The following is a 23,962-nucleotide window of genomic DNA, read 5'->3' on the forward strand; positions in this document are numbered from 1 at the left end:
ATCAAATAGTAATTTTAATAGACACGTCATTTTTGGAGGAACTCAAGAGAGACTTCAAGAATTACTTGAGAATCTCCAAGAAAATGATAAAAGAGATTGTTTATTTGATCTATAGATCTTTCTTGGGCCTTTTATACAAAAAATTAAAATTAAAAAAATTAAAAAAAAAAAAAAAAAGTACCTAACCCAATTTGTTATTACAACTTGAGCATTCGCTAACGGCCCAACTACCCAAACCCGACTACTAAAGGTAATTACCTGGATTATATCCAACCCATTACACTCTTGGAGGAATTTGTAGTCACAGACAGAATTGACGGTGTGGATTTCAAGTAAAGCAACGTATCAAAGGATTAAGAGGCGATTTTAATGACGTTGGAATTTGGAAACACTTTCCAGTTTCTTCTCAAGTCTTTTGATGAAAAATATTTTTTTGGTTAGAATTTTTTTTTTTTTTTTGTAAAATAATTTTTGCAAATATCGGTTCGACTCCAGCCATTGTTCCCTGTTACAACCGGTCGTCTCTCTCTATCTCTATTTCCACGATATGAAAACCCCATTTCCAAAGCTCCCTCGCAGTGTATGGCTTTTTCCTCTGTGTTTCTCTCTAGAGTCCTCGATTTTCGTTTGTACGTGTGAAAATGGAGGAGGGCATAGACATACCGCCGGCGGAGGAGATGATGAACGACAAACTGGATTTTCCGGGTGGAGACGAAGATGGGGGAGGCCCGCGTAGCCCAAGGCCGAAGCGGCTGAAAATCTCTGTTCAAAGCAATGCCGTAGATGGAGACGACCGAGAATGTCAAGGCTCTTTCTCTCATTGCTTTCACCCTAAAAGAGAACAAAAAGGAAAACACTGCGAAGATGAAGAAGAGCAGGAAACTTACGAAGAAGGCGGAGAAAGGTATTATGATGATGAAGAAGAAGACAACGAAGTGGAAGAAGAAGAAGATCCGGGCTCTACTGTGACTGTACGACCCAGACTCGTGACCCTAACCGACCCAGAAGTCCTCGATTGCTACATTTGCTTCGAACCCTTTTCCAGTCCAGTCTTCCAGGTCTCTCCGCTTCGCTTCTTTAGCTTCTCTCTCTGATTTTCTTTGTCAACTTAATCATGACGTTTTTATGCTGGTTATGTGATGGAAATCATGGGTTTATTGTGTTTTGGTTTGGTATCCGTGTGAATGATCGAAAATGTGATTTGGTTTCTTGAATTTGGTATCTGAGGTTCGAGGATCGTTGTGATCGAATAGTGTGCGAAGCTTGAGAATTCCATTTGGTTTCTTGGATTTGAATTTTGGGGTTTTGGTAAAAGAAAAAAAAAAAAAAAAAAAGAAGAAATCCGAATGATTGAGGAGGTAGAACATTTTTTTTCTAAGAAATCCACTCTTGATGTGAGACAGCGACGATGCAACCAACCCTGAACGAGATGATGCGTAACTGCGAAGATGCATTTCGGTGACGAAGTTAACGGCGATGGCAGTTCGGCAATGAGGGGTCCAGGAGAAGTGACTCAATTGAGAACGAGATGTGCGGTGGGATGGGTTTTGCGCCGTCTGAGAGCAAAGTAAAAAACTGGAGAAAGCAGCTAATGATCGATGCTAAAGTCTAAAGATAAGATGATAAGATGCAAGAATGAACGGCAAGGATGAAATGCTTAGATCTAACAATGAGTTGGCCTTTTGGGAATATGTGATCATGTGAAGCTTTTGGGAAGATGCGATCATGTGAGCATCAAACTGGCCTTTTGTCGACAGAAATCATTTAGTTACTTATTATTTTTTAATTCTGTTTAGTTACTTTTTTTTTTTTTTTCTTTTTTTTTGTGAGTTCGTTTACTTATTTAGTATGCACTGATTTCTATTAGACTAATTGAGTAATATATTAGTATTGTTTTTATTGATCTGCAAGGACCACCCATTTAATATACTATTAGTAATTTAGTATATAGTATATACTTACCAACAAAAAAAAATGCTATAAGTTAATAGTTATTATTATTAAATTGGAATAATGATTCCATTATTAAAAAATGATATACATATTACTTTTCGTATAATACCCTCTACAAAAATGGATAATTATGCCAGTTGTTTCCATGTGTATATGGACCATACGGACCAGATCAGGTCAGAATTCCACCATTCCATATCAACAGCCTGCATTAAATGATAAGACAACATTTAACATTAACTATTATTAACTTAGTAGTATTTTTAAAAAATTACTATAATGGGAACGGTTTATATTAATTAATGACATTAAAGTTTTTTTTTTTTTTAAATAATATTAAGTTAATAGTTAATAGTAGCATCATTAAAAAATAATATATGTATACTTGAAACAAATTCAATATATTAAAAACAAAAAAACTAATATTAATATGTTTGTATATATTGTAATTAGTTTATTTATTTATTTAAATGGGACATTTTTTTATTTATTTAAATATTATCTAAATAGTAATTGTTTTAATTTTGAACACTATCTAAATTATATATGTATAATTTGTTATCATATAATCATATGATTTAATAATTAATTGATCATGTGATATAATCATATAAATTATAGTGATAATACATTAATACTTAAATATTACGAACCTTAAACCATAAATCTTTAACTATGCTTACTAAGTTACTTAACTAGGAATTATATGTTCATATAGCGAAATATTAGACCATATGATAATGTGACTAAATTCAAATGATAATTCATATGATATAAAATACAAACTATAATGATAATGCTTAATTTGTGATTGTAACAAACATTTTTTTTTATAAACATTGTAATCTACTAATCTTCATTCATCAAAAAATAGATATCAAGAGCATAATATTCTAAACATAACAATAGCATATATCTCTAAATAAATACATTGTTGATTCTAATATTAATCACTTAATTTGTGATATATATATATATATATATATATATATATATATGATCATATGATCTAACAATTCACATAATCTTTAAATTGTGTGATGTAACACTTAACTACAGTTAGTATTTACTATTTAGTATGTTAATACTTGCTTGTATATTAACTTTTTTTTGAATCTTTACAACTCAAACATTATCTATAACATATACAATAACCTATCAGGCTAATATAAAACAATATCTATGAAAAGTCACCGTCTCAATCAGTTTCAGATCCACAACAATTTATGGCGAATCGCGTCTCTATCCGCTTCTAGGTCCATGATTCCCTTTTTCTTTTTCTTTTTCTTTTTCTTTTTTTTTTTTTCTTTTTTTAATCTTCGTTACTAGTACATTATCAATCGCAATCTACTTCGTTGTCTTTACCATAGTAACAATTCTTCTTTGTGCTTGATAACTCCTCAGTTATTGGTCTATGGTTTGCTCCCAGAAAATGAACCATAAGAAAACAAAAGACCGATTGAAAACCAAATCCGTTATTCTAATTGTTAGATCATGTTCATGTGTATTATCATTCTAATTACACTAGGTAGGGGTGTCAACTCGGTCCGGTTTCTCGGTTTTTTGCCAAAACCGGAACCGGAATCGAGGTACCCTGGCTAACTGGGGTTCCGGTTACCGGCCGGTTTCGGTTTTACCCGGTCCGATAACCGGTTTTTGGGCTTATTTTAGGTATTGGGCCTAAAATAAGCCCCTTTTTTTTTTTTCAAAAGTTAGCTCATTTTTTTGTTTAAAAAATATATATATATATATCTATTAATCCTTTTGTCTAAATTAAAGAGGTTTTGTTGTGATTGTTCCAAATAATTAAAAAATAAACCTAAAAAAGCCCAAAAATCCTAAAAAAATTCAATGTTTTTGCCTATATGGGCCTTAGAAATAAAAATTAAATTTTTTAAAAATACCCTAAAAATCATTTAAAATTAGGTGCATAAAGAAAACATTAAAACAATAAAAAGTAAAAATGGAGAAGTGAAATGAAGAAGAGGACTAGAGGAGAAAATGGAGAAGAGGAGGGGCTTGCGGTGTGATGTGAGAAAAGAAGATGAAGGGGACTTAGGGGAGAAGTGAGAACTGGAGACAGGAGACCTAAACCTAAGCGTAAAAAAATTAAAATATATTAATATATATAATATAATAATATATAAATATTATTTAATAAAATATAAACCCGGTTATGGTATTCCCGGTAAAAACCGGGTACCGGAACCGGGGTACCCGGTTTTTGAATTTTTCAAACCGGAACCGGAACCGGGTCCCCGGTTTCCCGGTTTCCCGGTTTTCCGGTAATTTTTGACACCCCTAACACTAGGTCATACTTAATTGATATGTAATTAAAATGATAATACATATCAATGATATCATCGTATCATTGTTTTTTATTTTGTTTTTGTTTTTTGAAAATAGCTAACTTATTTAGTAATACTAAGTTAGTATATATTAACTAACAAGTATGTGTAATATATACTAACTTAGCATATGATTTGTTTTTGTCAAAATAACCTATAGTAAATTATACTAGGTTAGTAATTTAATATATTAACTTAGTTAATATGTTAGCTTATTAACTAACTAGTTAGTAAGTCTCTGCCTTTGGGTACTTAATTATTGTATTAGTATGAGTTTGTATACTTATGACTTATGTCATGTACAATTCTCATAATCTTTGTTGTTGTTTTTTTTTTTTTTTTTTTGGTTTTTTTCAGGTCCTGCTTTGCCGGTCTTCTCCGCGCCTGTTCGCCGCCCTCCGTCCACTGTTGGGCGCGTCCCCGCCGCGATGAGCTTCCAATGGCCCTTCGGTTTTCGATTCCCAGCATGTGCGTGATCGGAGTGTTTTTTTTTTAATTTTCCTATTCTGTTGCTTCTTTAAGATGTATTTGTGTTTTGGCGTGTGTTTTTTCCTTGTATTGTTTAATTTCCATGTTTTGGTCGGTTTGTAATAAGGCTCTTTCCCCTCTCACTCGATCTATGTCGCCTTCGGATTAATTCGTTTTAGTCAAGGCCTTTGGGTTGTGGATGTGATCATTATCTTGGCCTTTGGGTCGAGGAGGAAGAGTTTCGGCATGAGAGTCTTTCCGCTCTCAAGGTTAAGGAATAATTGCTATCCATTTGGTTGAGTCTATCTATCACAGATCTAGTATTAAATCTGATTTTAGTCATGGGTTAACGGATTGATCTCGAATCTTGTACTAAATCTGGTAATCTTATAGCTTTATGCTATGGTTGCTTCAGAGCTTTGCTCTGTGATGTAAGAGCTTTATGCTCGTGAAATTATTGAATGAAATGTTATGTTTTTTCTCAAAAACAAAAAAGATAATGTGATCTAACACTTAATAGTAATACTAAGTTAGTATGTATTAACTAACAAATATGTATATTATATATTCATATATATAATACTCATACAAATATTAAGTAGCATATAATTTTTTTGTTTGTCAAAATAACCTATAGTTAATTATACTAAGTTAGTAATTTAATATATACTAACTTAGTTAATATGTCAGTTTATTAACTAACTAATTACTAGTTAGTATGTTAATACTAATTTATAACACACACATGTATAATAAAAAAAGTAATATACATAGAAGTATTGAGTAATATGTACTTAATTATTTTTACTTAATATATATTAATTAACTAGATAATATGTTCATTTATGATCTAACTAGTTAGTATGTCAACTAATACATACACATAAATATTAAATAATTCATATAGCATATATTATTTAATTACTAACATACATATATATATATATATATATATGAACGAGCTAACGAGTTGTGCTAACGAGCCGGTTCGAGTCTTAAATGAGTCGAGCTCACGAGTCCCCGTCGAGTTTAATCGAGAGAACTGGGTATGTATCACTAAGTAACTAATCGAGCAAGTTTCAACAGTAACTAGCGGGCTTGTACAATGTGAAGTTCGAGTTCGGGTCAAGCTTAACTGAGCGGGTATCGAACGAGCTGTCGAATTGTATGAACTCACTTACACCCCTACTTAAATGTTAAAGGTCAATTTGTTGTTCTTAAAGAACAGAATGACGATGCTCTTTTTGTCCTCAACGTACAATAGAGTTGAACTTATTGGGAATTTAGTGACAGTTTGTTGCATAGGGCCCTGCTCATCAACCAGAGGGTTTCCCTTCACTCTTGAGGCCATAATCCATGGAAGCTCTGTCCGACTGCAATCTTTCACAAAGAACAGTCAAAATTGGTTGGAAGAGCCTCCTTCAACAGGGTTCCTTCTAATTCCCTCTAGTTTTTATGGTTCATGTGACCAGATCAAGTTAGAGGTCTGCATCGAGCGCAATGCTGCATGTCAAAGAACATATTTTGTTTAAAGTTTGCTGATGTTATTACTTATTAACATATGTTTTTGTTTTGGAAATTTACTCAAGTTGTAGGGATTATTGTTGATATAATTTATAAATTATTTCCTTTAGAATATAAGTTCCCATATCTATTTGGTTTGAGAGCTCAGAATATGGTGTAAAACCTCATTTTACAGCCTTCAATAAAAATTTGACACATCAAGTAAAAACATCAAATACAATAGAGATAAAAACATCATATTTTTAATTCAAATTAATTTCACAGACTTTTCTATTCATTCTAATCTAACGCCTATCACCTACCTCCGAGCCCCCCACACCAAAGTCTCAAAAATTAACCAAGGCGGTAGCTCTAATGGTTTTTTTGGTGGTTTTGTCAATTGAATATTTTTTCAAGAAAATAAAAATTATTTGGTGTGAATGATTAAATTATTTTTTACTTCCTAAAATGAGAAATCAAAAAGAGCTTTTGATGAAGAGAAATGCTATTATTTTTTAATTTTTTAATCTTCATCTATCTTCTTGTAAAAGTGTTATATAGATCTAACAAAAACAGATGAACAGAAGATGAAGAATAGCTTCACTAACTATTTTTCACGTGGGCTGCAATTGGACGTGATTTTAGCATTATTTTTTAAGATTGATTAATGGTGTTACCACTCCTATGCGAAGTATTCAGTTTAAAAATCAGTTTGGTTTTTATCAAAATTAGCTTAAAACCCGCCCTATGCGTGGGATTATTCATTATAATTTGATTTTAAAACTTAAAACACATCTCCATTGTATTTTCTATTATAGGTCTATCATGCCTATTTTTTATTGTCAAAACAATATATTGTTAAACATAGTGACACAATTACACATAAGTTTACATGAATATATAAATCACATAAAAATGTATTATCATAAGAATCATATATAATTTTAGTTTTAATCCATATAAATTAAAACATATTAAAAAATTTCAATATGTGTAATTTAAAACCAGCTGGAATGAGTTAAAACATAAGACCCTTAAATCATAAGACTCATAAAATATAATAAAATATTTATTCTCACAGGAGTAGTTTTATTTCTTTCATCAAAGAAAGAGATAAAAAATCGTAGGAGGAATATTGGAAATTTGAATGAAAAATAATATATAAATTAGAACAGAAAATAAAGAAAGAGTAACCCTAAACCCTATAACAATATAGTGAGAATGGTAGCAAAACTGAGAGTAACCCTAAACCCAATAGGTTTTTGTGTAATACCTGTTATATTTCAATACAAATAAAACTTATAAAATTCTAGACATTTAAAAAATAATACAAAGCAAAATAACAAATCTTTTTTATTTTTTTTTTATGGATACAAGAATAACAAAATCTTTCACTAAATATTTAATGCAATCAAATAAATCATTTCAATCTTCCTTTAATCTAAAAAATAAATTAAAACAACCTAAATTTGTCCCCATATGCGTAGTTTAAAATGAAAAGCATAAAAAAAAAAAATTAAAAAAAAAATTAAAAAAAAAAGAAAAAAAAAAGAAGCAAACATGAATTTTGGTTATCAAAGTATTAATATAAAATTAGCATAAAATTTTAATATTTTTGGTGTAATACCTATTATATTTTAATACAAATAAAACTGATAATTCTGAACATTCAAAAAAGCAAATGAAAAAAAAAAACTGAACAAAAAAATTTCATAAAACAAAACGGAAACATATTCATCTCTACCTAATCTCTAATTTAAAACGGTGTTTGGTACAAAAAAAAAATTCTCAAGAAACAAACTAAAGATCATCAATTCACAATTGCTAAAGATTTATACATAAAAGCACAAAGATACATTCATCTCGAATATCTCATATCTTAAATCATAGTTCAGAATCACATATATTTTCATGAAACTGATCAAATAAACTTTGTGCAACCGTCAACTTGTATAGGAAAGAGCTTTGAAATGCTGTTGTCGTAGAAGGAGAGATATGAGTTTAGAGTGAGAGAGATTGACATGATTTAGGGTGAGAGAGATAAATGTGAGTTAATAAAATAAAAGGTCAAAAGGAATTAATTAAGGAAAAAATTGTGTTTAAATAAAGGGAGAGATACAATCTCTACCTAATCTCTAATTTAAAATGGTGTTTGGTACAAAAAAATTCTCAAGAAAAAGGAAAAATCATTTCAATATTTGCATAGTTCAATTATTAAAAATTATGAGTAAAAAAATTTAAAATTTAAACAAAATATTGTTGGTGTGAAAAAAAAAGAAAAGAAAAGAAAAGAGGTTATAATTTCATATTTTCATTTATATTATTTGCTTCCTTATTTGATTCAAACATTAATAATACTTAATTTATTGAGTAATTTATGTATGGAAAACTCTTGAAATATAATCAACACAATTAATTACGCTAATTAATGACTAGGGGTTAAAAAAAAAAAAAAAGGGTTCAGATATTAAAAACATAGACACGTGTCGCAATTTTAAGTACTTTCAAATATTAAAAAACATAAACACGTATCGCAATTCTAAGCACTCTCTACGTCAAAACTTGGCTTTTATATATATATATATATATACTTGATTCTTTATTAATGCTTTGACCCCTCTTAGAAAAAAAGTATGGTTTTATTCCTCATGCGTAAATTGGGTGTTTTTCACCCTTTAATAGAAAGCAGATACCTCAACTTAATTGAAACACTAAAAAAGAATATAACCATTCTGACTAAATAATTTATCTTCTCTTAACAAAATACCTCATAAGCAGAATATTCACGGACAAAACTACCGGAGCCACCATCTTGGTTGGTTTTGAAGACTTTGGTTTTGGAGGCTCAAAAGTAGGTAGAAGGTTCGATGATAGGTGGTGGGCGTTGAGTTAAAATAAATGAAAAAGTCCATAAAATTGATTTGAAATAAAGAAATGGTATTTTCATCTTCATTGTATTTTTACATGATATGTCAAATTTTAATTGAACGCTCAACACATCTGAATAAAATGGACTCTCTAATAATTTTTTATATATATATAAAACTGAGGGAATTTCCCACCTTTAGGGAACAAGAGGATTTTATAACTGAGCAATCATAAATAAATTGGATTTTAGTACAGTTGTAAGATCAGGTACAACCATCGACAGATGAGAAATGAATTACAAACACCACATTGGATGTCTTAAAAATTAAAATTCAAAAATTTTAAAAAGAAAAAAAACAAGTTTAGACTTTGTCTTCATCCCCGTCGTTAGAGTGATCATCAGGCTTCTTCCTTCTGCACAGCAAAAGCATGGCAACCCACATAATCCCCTTCACAACTCTAACCATCCCAATGGTTACAGTCAGATAATACAACCACCACCCAACAAAATCAACCACCCCAACACCCATCACCACCTCTCTCTTAAACTCCGGCAAAACCACCAGAAACTCAACCTCTTCCCTCAACTTCCACCACCACAAACCACAAAAGCTGGCAGCCATGGCCGCCCTCTCTGCCCACCTTTCCTCCCTAGCGACCCCGAAAACAGTGTCGTCCACCACCGGCTTCACCACCACTCTACTCCAATGCTGCGTCGTTTCATGCAACCCCAGAAAAAAAACTCCCTTACTCAGCAAGCCTATCTCCTCCATACCAACACTCCCGGCGGCTTCAACTCCGGCGAAGATGGTTCCCTCGATCCCCAGACCAACGCAGATTTGTAATGTACATACAAATATCCATGCCGCGTACAAACGGCTGGCCGGCGACTCGGTTAGAAATGTAAGCTTACCTGTCAAGCCGTGGGTGAGAGTTGCTATGCTGACAATGGAAACGAGCAAGCAGAGAAGAGAGGGGTTGATATAGAGGAAGAAAGATAAGAGAAAAGAAGAAAGTGGCGGTGAAGGAAAAGTGTCAGAGGTGAGGAGATAGTGAAAAATATAGAATCTGGAGAGGAGGAGAAAGGAGAGTGGGAGCAAGAGGCTGAGGAGGGTGATTGTCAGGATTTGGAAGGGTTCTCTTAGAGAGACAGATGAATGCAGCAAAACCATATTTTTCCCTTAAGCGATATTTCGAGCAAAAAAATCCTTTTTGCTTCCAAGAATGGATCATGTTACATTGAGGTCTATATATGTTACTATATAAGTATAGTTTATTTTTCTATATATTTATATATATAAGTATAGTTTATAGAAATGGATTATAGGTGGTTGCCACGTATGCCCTCTAAGTTGACTTTATAGAAGACATGGTCTTATATATTCCTTGTCTTAAAGAAATGGATACATTTGCAATCGAGTTTAAGGTCGACAAGTAAGCCTAAGGATAATTCAAATGAGAATGATTTAATAATTCTTTTTGTCTTTTTTGTTAAATTAAAAAATTTTGATGTTTTCATATGGGGACTTTAGAGTTGGTAGATAAAATAGCTAATCAAAAGTAAAAAATGTTATCATCTTATTCTGAAAACTAATGCATTTTGTATTTGACTAATGTTATGTTTTTTTTTTTTTTTTTCGCTCATTTCACATCGGCTACTAATACAATGTGTTTTAAGTGGCTTTTTATGTCAACCACTTACTAAAAAAATACAAAAAAAATACTTAAAACATGTTATGTCAACTAGTATAAAATGAGTGTGAATAGTAATTTAACTCTTTGCATTTTGGAAAAACATTGTGCATCAATACATAAGTATTTCGAAAAATTACAATTTACCCCCTCCCCCCTCCCCCCCCCCCCCCCCAAAGTTTACATTATTTTTCAATTCAAACACCAAAGTTTCAATTTTTGCAATCTACCCCTTCAAAGTTTCAATTTTTTGCAATTTGACCAATTGTATCTAAAACTTTCCATATTGCCCTTAATTTTTTATTTTTTACAAAAAAAAAATAATAAAAAAAATAAAATAAAATTTAAAAATCGGGGTGGCTGTATATAATAAAAATTAGAGACAATATGAAAATTTTGGGATAATATTGGTCGAATTGAAAAAAAAAAAAAAAAAAAAAAAAAACTTTGTGGGGGTAGATTGCAAAAATTGAAAATTTGGTGTTCAAATTGAAAAACGTTGTCAACTTTAAGGGTGTAAACTATAATTTTCCCTAAGTATTTTATACTTTTCTCTTTCCCACATTCTCTTCCTTTATTCATTTCTCTCCCTTTCATCCAAGAGCAAGTACATGCTTGAGAATGAAATAAAAGAAAATTATTTATATGATATAAGAAAAGAAGAGAAAATTAGATGTAGAATACATTTGAAAAGTCATTAGTTGGAATTTTTATTTTTATTTTTATTTTTTTTTTAAGTTACTTTAGGTTAGTTATCTTAAGATCATTCTTTTAAGAATTATAATTAGATATACATCTTAAATATGTGCTTCAACTAGGGAGGAGATTGAATTCACTTATTAATCGACATACATATGATCATGAACGGAATCAAAAAATTTCATCGGGACGTCGAAGCTTGAATGAAGGACCATGCTTGATTTTACTAAGGATCAAACCTAATTTCAAAACCTAAAGAGTTCCATCCCTGCATCCAATCATTTTCGGTTTACAAAGATCCTCAAGCATATCTCAAACCCTATAGTATAGTATAAAAGTTTTATATATACCAATCTCGATATATAGACATAGAATTCATGATACCAAAGACCCTTAAAAGTTGAACAGCTTTAAACCAATATAGCAAATAATAATAATAATAATTAAAAAATACTAATAATAATAACATAGAATTTCCTTAGCTCAGCTCTGGTATATAACTTGCTTTCCACTAACCCTAGGATGATCAGCAGAATCTTCTAATCCACGTAAGAGTGCAAGTTGTTAGGTGGGGGCTGAATATGGCAGCCGTGGGTCGCAGTCACCCAAGCCACTTGGTTTGACCTAGAAGATGCCATCTCATATAATTGAATGCCCTTTCAATTCTATAAATATATATAACTAGTGCTGCTCATCAAATGAAAACAACCCAATGGAATGTCGGCAAGGCAAAGGTTGCGCTATATATTTAGCAATTATATATAGGTTAATTTGGATAAATATCATTCGAAAGAGCAACTCACTTATCTAGTGCTTATCTTCAATTCATACAATCCATTAACCATTCGAGACATATTACACGCCATTTTCTCAATTATTATTCAACGGTCTTTTTTGCAAATTCATCAAGGAATTAATGAAATTCGTTGAGAGATATTACACATCCATCTCTTACTCATTTAGTGTCCATCTCTTTTACAAATCTACCATTAAATCTATAGAACTCGCATGTAGGTGTTACAGATTCAATGATAAATTTGCGCATATTTTTGTATGGAGATGGACAAGAGATAGACAAAATGTGAAAAATAAACATTTCTCATAAACTAAATCCAACTATAATGTAGTTAAGTTTTAAAATACAATTTATAATTAACTATTATGGCGGGGCATTACAACACGCATGTTACAATCCCAACAGATCAAATTCTAACTAATTCATCATTATCAATTCAGATAATATAATAAATTTTCCTTTAATTAGTAAAGTCTAACACTTAAAATATTTGATTGAAATAAGAATTAAATGATTGAGGCAAGCTTTAATTCAAGACTTTTGGTTCTAATACGTTATCAACCCTTCCCTTCGCCAAGTTGAACATATTACTTATGTTTTGGCATATATCTCTTTCTCATTACTGTTATTTAGATTTTTTTTTTTTTTTTCATTTTTTTTGATGGATAACTATTTTTTACATCTGAAATTATTATATATAATGATTTTTCCTGGCCGATTAATTCACTTATAAATCTTATATTTGGAATTTAATTTCTTGTTCTCTTTTACTGGGGCAAGTTGTATAATGCTGAGTCCTACCTAATCTGCTTGACTTTTCAAAACTATATTTTAATTTATCCATGATCTCAAAATATTCCAAAACCATATCCCCTGATCATAGACTTTCTAAATTCATTTAGTTTGCCATTATATAACCTACCCTGATTAATCCGTCATTCTTTTAGCTCGTTGATGTTGAGGGCTTTCTTGAGCATGAATCCAAAGAACATTAAAAAGCAGGGTCAATAAATTATCCAAAATATCCGGAGAATAAATAATAGTGAAATGTTAGGAGCCAATAAGTTCTTTATATTTGGCCTATATTATCTTACAAATTCAATAGATCAATTATTAGATTTATGGGGTCCACCATTAACTTATGTAGGGTCCACCATTAATTGAATTTTTGTGTTAGCTTATATCATTCAGCTGTGCATTTTCGGTCCATATTTTTTGCAAATTTACTGTGGTAAAATGTATTTTCAGAATGATTTTTTTATTTTTTATTTTTTTTTGAAAACTTCATTTTGGCCCCCTGAACTTCCACTCGATTTTACAAACTCTCCTGAACTTCCAAATCTCTCATTTTAGACCCATAAACTTTCAATTACTCTCAATGTGGACCCCTTTGTCAGATTTTAAACGTTATATGACGTTTATACCTCTGACTTTTGTATAAAATTTTTACTTCCAAAACATTTTTTTATTTTAAAAAAAAATGAAAATCAAGGACATTTTGGTGTATTTTTAATGACTAAAATTAACGGAAGGATTCCAATTGAGAGTAATTGAAAGTTTAGGGGTCCAAAATGAGAGATTTAAAAATTTATGGATGGTTTGTACAATTGAGTAGAAGTTCAGAAAACCAAAGTGAAGTTTTCCCTTTTTTTTTTTTTTTTTTTTTTTTCAGCTTATGCCCAAAGTTCTATTGCGTGCTTAATATGAGCAAACATGATGTGGACGAGGGGAAGTCAGTCGTCGAGGATGTTGATCCTCATCAGGACAGAACCAGCTCCTTCACAAACCCCCATTTCTTGTACCTTTGGTGTCCCAATTTGCCCACTTTCTTCAAAGTGCTCTTTGACCGTACGTACGCGCAACATTTATCGGTTCTGAATTTGTTGGTTCCGACTTCCGAAGTAGTAACTTTTGCTATATATTAAACTTGTAAGCTACTTATACAAATTTTATATGCACAATTCATACCACCGTGCTCTACAGTTGATTTACACGGAAATTATATCACGCTCTATATATAGTTTATATTGCACTTAAACCATGTGAGATACCTAAAATCGTAAAAGTTTATCCGCTCTTCAATTGCTTGGCTTAAGAGAGAAAGAGAGAGAGATTTGTTTCATCACTTGCAAATGCAGACAAGCAGATGAATCGAGGACACTTGTGTCCTGCTTAAGAATATCCAGAAAGAGGTTCCAACCCAGTGATCTCAGCCACCTTAACTGTTCTTTTTGAAGCTCACCACGATATTAGAAGTTGCTAAAATGTGACATAGTCACCCACCAAATCTGGCAATCCAGGTGCAATGCAAAGCAATTGCAAAGCCATTTCTTTCTGGCTTAATTAGCACTCTGACCATGACAAATATCCACATGGCAACTGTAGATTGAGCATTGAAATAGAGTAGGACCCACGCTCGTTCCATGCAGCCAATTAAATGCAAATGGGACCAGCCTGCAATTTTGTCCAATTGGAAATATCTCCTTTGCATACAGTGTATCAGAGACTATTAGGGTATGCGTGGTTTATTATTATATTTGTAAGGTGGGGTTGGGTTGGGTTGGGTTGGGTGGAAGGAAGTGGTGGTGATCTATGCATAGTTGCTCATAGCTTTGTATTAAATGAGTGAAAAGAAAGAAAGCAACTTGGAGCTTTGTCATCTCTTGCCTGTCTTCCTTCCTCCCTTTCTCTCTCTTTCTCTATAATCAATTTGAGCTCTATCTGATCTTCATCTTTTTTGGCTTTCTTTCTTGCTTCTGCAACTTGATATTCTTATAAAAACTCCCTTCATCGGTCTCTATTATGATTTTTGGCTGATCCAGAAGAAGAAGAAGAAGAAGAAGTTGAAGAAACAGGCTGTACTCATGGATCGTTCACTCTTGCCAAAGCCAGATCAGGAGGTCTCAAAAGAACTCAAGCCAGAAAATCAGGCCTCCAAAAGAAGGTGTGTAGGAATACCTTAAAAAAATGTGCTTGCTTTGTTTTTTCAGGCTATTTCTTATCTGTCTGGTTTTATTTGACATTTAATAGCATTTGTTTGTGTACTGTTACAGGAAGGTGGTTCAGAAAACTGTTGTTAAAGTGAGGATTGGAGCAAATGTTGGGAAATTAAAGAATGAAGGGCCACCTTCTGATTTTTGGTCTTGGAGAAAATATGGGCAAAAACCTATTAAAGGGTCTCCTTATCCAAGGTTAATTTACACTACTTTTCTCATGTCATGCTTAATTTCTTTTTCTTCTTCTTAAGGGCAGAATTGGGTTCCCTTTTCCTCAATTTTTTTTTACCAAAAGTGATACAAGAAAGACTTAATTTCTTCTTCATTTCCCCTCCCCAACTTTCTCTCTTACTACCCCTCATGTACAATTCTCAAAGTTTCTTTTACTTTTATTTACTTTCTGCAGGGGCTACTACAGATGCAGCACATCAAAGGGTTGTTCAGCCAAAAAACAGGTAGAGAGATGCAGAACAGATGCTTCAATGCTCATCATCACCTACACCTCCAGCCATAACCATCCAGGTCCTGATCTCTCCACCACCAACTTGATCCAACCACCAAAAGAACCCCAAAACAATTCCAGTGCTGAAGATCTCCCAACATCCACAAAAGAGGAACAGCAAGAGCTACCAGAAGAAGAAGAAGAAGAAGAAGAAGAAGAAGAAGAAAAACAAAATGATCCCATTGTGAGCACCACAGAAAAGGAGCCTGGTGAAGATCATGATTTCCACTACATACAATCCCCAATAAGTGGCTGCCTGGATATAACAGTTAATCAAGGAGAAGACCCCTTCACAGTGCACCTAGAAAAAACCCATGAAACACTGAGTCTTCTCTTGGATGAAGAGCCCCTCTGTTATTCCCAACTCATGAATTTCTCCACACCCTTCTCAGAAGAAAATGACTTCTTTGATGAGCTTGAAGAACTACCCACATCTTCATCCTTCACAAGCTTCATGAGGAGCAATTTTTCCGATGAAAGGATTCCTGTTGTCCCTTCTTGATCCGAGTGTTCTTAGTACTTGCAGCCTTCGAAAAAATGCAGTTATATGTTGTATATGATATACCCACTACCAGTAGTTTTTCTAATTCCCATTTCTCTCTCTCTCTCCTTTTAATGTGCTCACAAAATGAGAAAGTTACATCACTTTGGCACGAGCAAAGTTAGTGGGTAGATAGATGTGTTTATCTTTTCATCTAGGAGATTGTGATTCAATCCAGCGAGTCCCACATACACAAGTAGAGAGTGTATGTGTGGTTGTTTCCTTGTACATATTATTTAAAGATGGCACGAGGATCACGAGTGAATGCTCAAAAGTTCTTTGTGACAAAGCCTTTTCTCTCTCTTCCTTTAGTGGAGATTACTTCTTTTCTTTTTCTTTTTTTTTTTCTTTCTATTTTTCCTTGAGTGGTTGATATGGTGGAATGGATATTTGCCTTTTAGTTGTAGATGGTTCTCTTTTCACTGTTTGTTTAGATTGATTGAGGGATTTGGATGAGGCTACCAAAAAGTCTGATGGTACTTCTGTTTTTAGGTGTTTTGGCAGTTACAGATTCCCTCCACAAAGTGCCAACTACAAGCACCCCTTTTCTTGGGGACGATTGTTTGGCACACCACCCTTCACATAAGAATCCATATGCGCCCTAGTTTGTCAGGACTCTATTTCTTAGACACGTGCGGAGAACGTCAATAGAATCAGAATCTAAGATGCTTATCCATTGCAGTTGAGAGGGAGCAATGTCTCTTATTTGGGCCTTTTAGACCATCACAACAAATCAAAAGATGAAAGTGGCGGCGGCTGTTGGGTTGGACCACCCTCAAGGAGTGGTTCAGGGCGGTTGAAAGGCCAGTTTTGGATGGTTGAACCGTTCTCATTGCTCAACCCACCGTTAGTTTGGGGCTGGCCAAACCACCCCATGGTTAAAAGGGGTGGCCAGTCATGATGGTTAGACTAGTCAGATTATTTTGGCATAGCAAAAATTCTTCGCCATCCAACTAGCCAATTTAGCTAAAAAATGGCTAGCTTTTACAATGCTAGTCAATTTTGGTTAGCGTTGTTGCTCAATAATGCATAAATATACTAAAAAATTGATAGCTAAAATTATAAAGTGAGGGATTTGACTTACCTGTGACAAAAACACTACATAAGTTCTTTTCAACTGTTTAGATTTAATTTCAAGTTTTTCATGAAAGAATGAGTAAAGTTAAATATGAACCCTTTAAAAAAATTTACCAAAAATCTCCTTTTTTTTTTTTTCTTTTTTTTTTTTTTTTAACACCACCTAAGCCAAATCTATAAGTGAGCAGTTTAATAAAAGAAAATGTGATTTACCTAAAATTTGCATGGTCGAATCTGAATGCTCTCAAGTTGGATTTAGGCAAATGGACCGAGGAGGCAGGACGGGTAAGAATTAAAAAAGAAGAAAAAAAAAAGGCTTGAATGTCATTTAACCGGCACTCCATAAACAAATTATTATATATTTCCTCTAACTTTGTCCCTTATCGTTTGTCATGTAATATGGTATTCAAGTTCCTGTCTTTTTTTTCTTTTTCTTTTTCTTTTTCTTTTTTATAATCAAGTTTCTGTCTGTTGGATGCAAAATTTGTCTTCCGTCTATTGGTGGGGTCTGTACCTGTTGCTAAGAAGGGCATTGATTACCAGAGCCAACCTACGCGAAAAAGACACTCACCCCAGATGCTAATGGACACAAGAAATCATTACTTGATTAAACATGGACACCAGAATTTAGAAAGGCAGGAGAGCAAAGCATGTTGGCTACTGTCAAACCATAGCCAAAGATTTTCATCGAGAGAGAGAGAGAGAGAGAGAGGGAGAGAGATTTTCATAAAGGAAAAGATTTATCTTCAAACTTTTATGTAGCGAATTAGTATCAGGGAAAAGATCCATTATAAAGAAATAACAATAAATCATTCTCTCACACAGATTAGATTATTAAAGACAAATTACATCTCTAGAATTTGATCTATTTCTCAGGCTTTCAATTCAGATGGAACCAACAGCAAAATTCGAGACACTTACTTCTGTGCTACACAGAACATCAGCATTATGGACTCATTAACTCAGGCACACTGGAAAGATCATTCCCCATTTAATTCATCTATAGAGCCGTGTCCACTGCAGCAGTCAATCAAGAGAAGTTTACACACCAGACTCGACTTCAGCTTCTATTGTAGCTGCCACTGGCTGGAGAGCTTTGAGAGGATTCATAATGACGCCATCTATAAGCCCATATTCTTTGGCTTCTTTTGCACTCATGAAGAAATCCCGGTCAGTATCCTGATTAATCTTCTCAAGACTTTGACCAGTGTGGTAGGAGAGATACCCATTAAGGTTTGCTTTATGATGTAGCATTTCATTTGCCTGAGAATCATGTCTCTCATTCAGGGATGTGTTTATAAGAATACATAATAAAAGTTGAAGACATGATATTTAGATAAATAGCAACTTTAGTTATGGTACTAAGACTGTCCAAAGCATTAATTATGTCACAAGTGGATTTCCATTCCTTCAATTTTTTTATGAGTAATGCTTCTCTTCACACTCATTTTACACTGACCGACGGCCGACATGGCATGTTGCAAGTACCTTTTTATATCAGCTACTTAAAAAAAACAAAAAAAAAAAAATACCATTTAAAACACATAACGTCAACTGGTATAAATATGTGTAATAAATGAGTGTGAAGTGCAGCATTACTCTTTCTTTTTATTGTTAGCACTCTAAGAACCAAGCAGACCAACATAAATGATTGTTTCTAAAACATCTAAGTTGATATTCGAAATTCAGAATCGATCACCTCTGGAGACCCCAAACCACTTCATATGCAGCAAACAAGAAAGCGGGTTATTCTAAAATGCTAAGGTGGTGCTCAAAACCTTCACAAATCTTAACATCTACTATGTTGGATAAAGACTATCACAAATGTTAGTGGAAGTTAAGTTCTACACACAATAAGTAAAGCTTAAATTACCACAAAAAACACAAACATAATAACATTCCAGCGGTCTTAGACCAAAGGCATCAAGATGTTATTAATTAAGAAGAAAAAAATAAAAGTTATAGGAAAAAGGTACAGAAAGCCAGAAAGCAAGCACACCTGAATATCTATGTCGGTTTGTCCACCTTGAGCTCCACCAAGAGGCTGATGGATCATTATTCTTGAGTTTGGCAAACTGTATCTTTTTCCTTAGGTAATGCAGCAGAAACAATCTCTTTATCAAACTCAAGTAACATAAATAATGAAACGGAACCTCTATCAACTACAATACAAGTCAAAGGAATCATTTACCTATAGTCCCAGCACTAAGCAAGAAAGCCCCCATACTGCTCATGGAAAAACAAAGATATATCCATCAACATTTTGGTTTGAGCGGACGAGCGAAAATTACAAAGTATTCTCATTAACTGTGTTTTGTGAACTTTGAAAATATTTTCATTAATAATTTTCAATATTTGGATAAGATGTATACTCTTACATGTATAAAATGTCAAGCAGCTTCTTCAGGAACTTAAATGGAGAAAGTTAAAGAGTAACATGAGCTTATTTATTAACATATAGTTTTTTGTTTTTTGTTTTTGGGACAAGGGTGTAGGAAAAAAAAAATAGCATCAACTACATTTATACTACTTCAGGAGAACAACCAACAGCAAGCACAGAAAAGGATCTTCATCAACCTTCTCATATACTAATTTGATTGCACTGACCTGCAACATATGCAAATGCATTACATGCATATAGAGAGAAGTAGTTATTGGAAGGATCTTCTTTTAGCATATTATAATGGAACATTTTTCTTATTCCAGAGCCATCAAGATCAGCAAAGAGCACTTCAAACACCAGAAATTATACGTCACTATGAGAAGTAATGCAAGACAACACAATCATCTCATCAGAAAAGAACTATCATAGAATCCGTGAGATTGCATGAAGAACTTGTCACCAAAGCAATGCATGCTTTCATCGAGGAGATGAGACCTTAACAAATACATTTCCATATCCCCAATCTCAACAAGCACATTGCATCCAATACCAATTAAAATCTAGATCGCACATGCTGCTTCACCTATGTAAAGGCTTCGACAACAAAGAACCTTAACAAATGGAAATCTCATTTTTGCTAGCCAATTATGATCAATAAGCTGGGCCAAGAATTACCTCAAATCCAAACCAGCAACCACACTCAAAAAGATGTAGGAAGAAAAGAACATGAAAATTGAGCAAGAGAAACAGAATGTTAAACGTTAATCAAATCAAGATAAATATATCCATCTGCCTAAAAGGGAAAAGCAAAAACTAAATTAATAAGTACATTTGTTAGGCAGAAAGAATTTTGGAATAAATTTGTACAACTTATAGACGTCCCCTTTTATTCTAAGTTTATATATGGAAGTTCCATTAGAAGTTTAATAGGCATGCTAAAGAAATTAGAGAGAGAGAGAGAGAGAGAGAGAGAGAGCAGTGCTGAATCTTGTACCTAGCTGCTAATCCAACACAAACAGTTGAGACATCAGGCCGGATATGCCTCATCGTGTCAAATATGGCCATACCTAAGTAAATGAAAAGGCAAGTCATACAATCAAAAGGCAAGCATACCCCACAAATATAAATGAACAAGATAGTGGTTGAAATGCACAGTTTTTAAAGATGTATATTACCGGCAGTAACTGATCCTCCAGGAGAATTCACATACATGACAATGTCCTGCTCAACACACCAGAAAATGCACCAACCAGTTAACCACTTGCACAGGTCTATTTAACTATTAATATTATCATAGGAAAATATAAGAGGCCGGGAGAGAGAGCGAGAGAGAGAGAGAGAGAGAGAGAGAAAGAGAGAGAGTTAAAGCCAAATTTAAAGAGAGAAAGAGAGAGATTTATAAAAATAAAAAAATAAAAATAAAAAAAAATAAAAAAAAAAATTTTAAAAAAAAAAAAAAAAAACAACAACAACAACATACTAGAGCAAATGACAAAACATGATTATTTGATGTTACACTGCTTAATTATGGATGGCTCATCCAACAGGAACTTGACAATGATAGACCAGATACAAGCCAGTACATTGGGGTTTTGGGGGGAAGAGAGAGAGAGAGAGAGAGCAGACCTTATTAGGGTCAATGGCATCAAGATACAGAAGTTGAGCAACTATTATGTTTGCCATATCGTCATCAACGGCTCCACCACAACGTATGATTCTCTAACAGTCGATTAAACAGGAATATCAAAAGTTAAGAGAGACTAACCAGCACTTCACTACTCAACCTGAAGCAAGTACAACAAAAACCAAACCTACTCCCTTACATGCTGAAAAAGCTGACTTATAACACTCTGGAAGCGCTCTTGTACCATTGGGGGCGGCCCTTGGCCTTGCGCATATGCAGGGAAGTATGGAGAAGATGGGACATTCATGTCGTCCCTAAAATATCATATTTGAAATTTATCAAAAAATAAAAATAAATAACAAAAGAACAATAAGATATGTGGGCATTCCAGATTTTGTTAAATTTTTATATTTTTGACACCATTAGGCTGGTTGGATCTCTTGTATACTTTTCATTTGCGAGGGCTTTGCCTCTTCTTCTAATCAATTATTATTCATCAAAAAAATGTGTATTCCAAACATAGATAAAAATCATGTACTCGTGCATAAATCTGCATATAAAAGTTACCTTATGGACCAAATCCCCTGCCGAGAGCTCCTCTCTGGCGTCCAAAACTCACCAGAATACACTGCTTTCACATGAGAACTCCTGAGGTTCTTTCCATTACCAACCAGCTTCCTTAATTTCCTGAAAACCGTATAAAACTAAGTGTTATGTTTGATCACCAAAGAAATGGATCAAAAGATACATCAAACAAAAATCTTTTAGTTGCACTCTTTGCCTGGTTGCGAAAAAAGTGTAAGAAAACCGATAAATAAATAAAATATTATAAAACAAAGAAAAAATAGGCCAACCTTAATAGCTCTACTGCTCTAAGACATGGATTTTACTCGTCTCCTCAGCACAATAGCAACAAACAGTTCTAAATTTTCAAAATAATCATGAATATTCTTTGTCTTTTGTCAACATTTTCTCAGGAACCAAACAGAACCTAATGCAAATTCCAAACTTTCAACTTCACTGAACGGATAAAAAAATACCCAAACAAAAAAAAAGATGAACAACAGACAAATACAAATTTCCCAATTTTACGCAAACCACTAATTTACTCGAATTTGCATAAAACAGAAATTAAATTTCTTTTCTTTTCTTCCCTTTATTTTTTCTCATCAACCCAAAAAATAATTATTATTGTACGGACAAAAAGAGTACCTGAAACGAAAGGGCTCTACAGGGAGAGAGAGCCTCTGAAGGTCCGCGCCGGAGCTAGGGTTAGCCGAAAAGCTTAGAGAGTTGAATCTGAGCGACGAGGCCGAGGTAGTTGAAACGCACGTCTGGGCCATTTCTCTCTCTCTCTCTCTCTCTCTCTCTCTCTCAAACAAACTTTAGAGATATGGTTCTGTGAAGAAGTTGCGGCAAAATTCGGAGCCAATTGTTTTATCGCCTTATCTGCTAAAACGAGAAGCTCACGGCGGCGAACAACGGGGATTGATGCACACAGTGGAGTGTACCAGTACGTAAAGAAAGGGCCTCAAGTATCTTTCAGCTATCCAATTTACGGTTTTGCCCTCAATTTCCGTGGTTTCTTTTCCCTGATATTTTGGATTAAATTACAAGGCTAAATAATAATTTCAATTTTATTTTAAAGGAAAACCCTGTTTATATATATATATAATAAGTTTTTTACATAATTGTGCCAAAGAAATTCTTACCACCTCAAATTTACAAATTAACATTTGTCAGGCAACTCTTACATGCTTAATCACATGCTCTAAAATTGAATCTCAATTTAATATATTGAATAAAAAAATTGTAACCCAGTTTGAATGAAAAATATATTAAAATTATTTGTACACGGAATGATGGAAGTAATGAGTGAGATTATTAAAAAAAAAAAAAAAAAATTGTTTGGATGAATTTATTCACCCATCTAATTGGCTCCGATTTCTTATTAGATTTTACATAATTTTTTTTTTTTTTGAGATTTGTTCATATGCTAGAATTAGATACCTAAACCAAGTTCCTCCTCCATGGTAAATTAGAGTATGTTTAAGATTGCATTTGAAAAATAAAGTTTTTAAATCAAAAAACATTTTTTGTCAAAAGCTTCATTTTCAAGCTTTTGCTAAAAAGTATTTTTCAATTTTTTTTTTTTTTTTTTTTTTCATTTTTCAACTTTTTGAATCCGTAGAAGTGTTTATAATTTTTTTTTACCAAGCAAATACTTTTTTCTTCAAACAAATTTTTTTGGGTATTAAACTCACTTTTAAACCTCTCAAACACACACTCAAACATTCCCTTAAGACATTGATATCACTATATCACACAAGTTCCTCATTTGGTTGACCACTCCCTAATTCTTGAACTCAATTTTTGCGTAGGAAGAGCATCCATTTTAAGATCCGAAGCCCCAACAATTTTTCCATCCGAATTACTAGCAATCCAGACAACAAAATTGTTAGGAATCTCTATTCCCACTTTAGAGCAATAGATACGAGTCAAAAAGGATCAA

The 23,962-nt window shown here is 33.2% G+C and overlaps 3 protein-coding genes across 3 annotated transcripts; 1 reads left to right on the top strand and 2 right to left on the bottom strand.

Moving 5' to 3' along the window:
* Positions 1-9,502: 9,502 nt before the first annotated feature.
* LOC132169165 (uncharacterized) lies at positions 9,503-10,312 on the bottom strand. Its single transcript, XM_059580243.2, has one exon. It carries the CDS (start codon positions 10,310-10,312, stop codon positions 9,503-9,505), a length of 810 nt encoding a protein of 269 aa, XP_059436226.2.
* A 4,591-nt stretch (positions 10,313-14,903) lies between these two features.
* Positions 14,904-16,655, top strand: LOC132171006 (uncharacterized). The gene is made up of 3 exons (XM_059582199.2): positions 14,904-15,271; positions 15,381-15,518; positions 15,730-16,655. The coding sequence occupies exons 1-3, from the start codon at positions 15,192-15,194 to the stop codon at positions 16,325-16,327; spliced, it is 816 nt and encodes a 271-aa protein (XP_059438182.1). The 5' UTR covers positions 14,904-15,191; the 3' UTR covers positions 16,328-16,655.
* Positions 16,656-18,162: 1,507 nt separating this feature from the next.
* CLPP5 (nuclear encoded CLP protease 5) lies at positions 18,163-22,967 on the bottom strand. The gene is made up of 9 exons (XM_059583457.2): positions 22,663-22,967; positions 22,018-22,137; positions 21,650-21,764; positions 21,453-21,545; positions 21,002-21,047; positions 20,821-20,893; positions 19,635-19,669; positions 19,443-19,531; positions 18,163-18,706 (listed from the first exon to the last, which is right to left on the bottom strand). Exons 1-9 carry the CDS (start codon positions 22,791-22,793, stop codon positions 18,485-18,487), a joined length of 924 nt encoding a protein of 307 aa, XP_059439440.2. The 5' UTR covers positions 22,794-22,967; the 3' UTR covers positions 18,163-18,484.
* Between the last annotated feature and the right edge of the window lie 995 nt (positions 22,968-23,962).

This window comes from Corylus avellana, chromosome 1, assembly GCF_965113065.1.
Source record: "Corylus avellana chromosome 1, dhCorAvel1.hap1.2, whole genome shotgun sequence".
Classification (NCBI taxonomy): domain Eukaryota; kingdom Viridiplantae; phylum Streptophyta; class Magnoliopsida; order Fagales; family Betulaceae; genus Corylus; species Corylus avellana.

Excerpts from the sequence above, each read along its gene's own strand:
- LOC132171006 (XM_059582199.2), top strand. The coding sequence starts at position 15,192 with ATGGATCGTTCACTCTTGCCAAAGCCAGATCAGGAGGTCTCAAAAGAA. Across the intron at positions 15,272-15,380 it reads AATCAGGCCTCCAAAAGAAG|GAAGGTGGTTCAGAAAACTG; the intron begins GTGTGTAGGAAT and ends GTACTGTTACAG. Across the intron at positions 15,519-15,729 it reads AAAGGGTCTCCTTATCCAAG|GGGCTACTACAGATGCAGCA; the intron begins GTTAATTTACAC and ends TACTTTCTGCAG.
- LOC132169165 (XM_059580243.2), bottom strand. The coding sequence starts at position 10,312 with ATGGTTTTGCTGCATTCATCTGTCTCTCTAAGAGAACCCTTCCAAATC.
- CLPP5 (XM_059583457.2), bottom strand. The coding sequence starts at position 22,793 with ATGGCCCAGACGTGCGTTTCAACTACCTCGGCCTCGTCGCTCAGATTC. Across the intron at positions 21,048-21,452 it reads ATGCCATTGACCCTAATAAG|GACATTGTCATGTATGTGAA; the intron begins GTCTGCTCTCTC and ends TGTGTTGAGCAG. Across the intron at positions 19,532-19,634 it reads GCTTAGTGCTGGGACTATAG|GAAAAAGATACAGTTTGCCA; the intron begins GTAAATGATTCC and ends GCATTACCTAAG.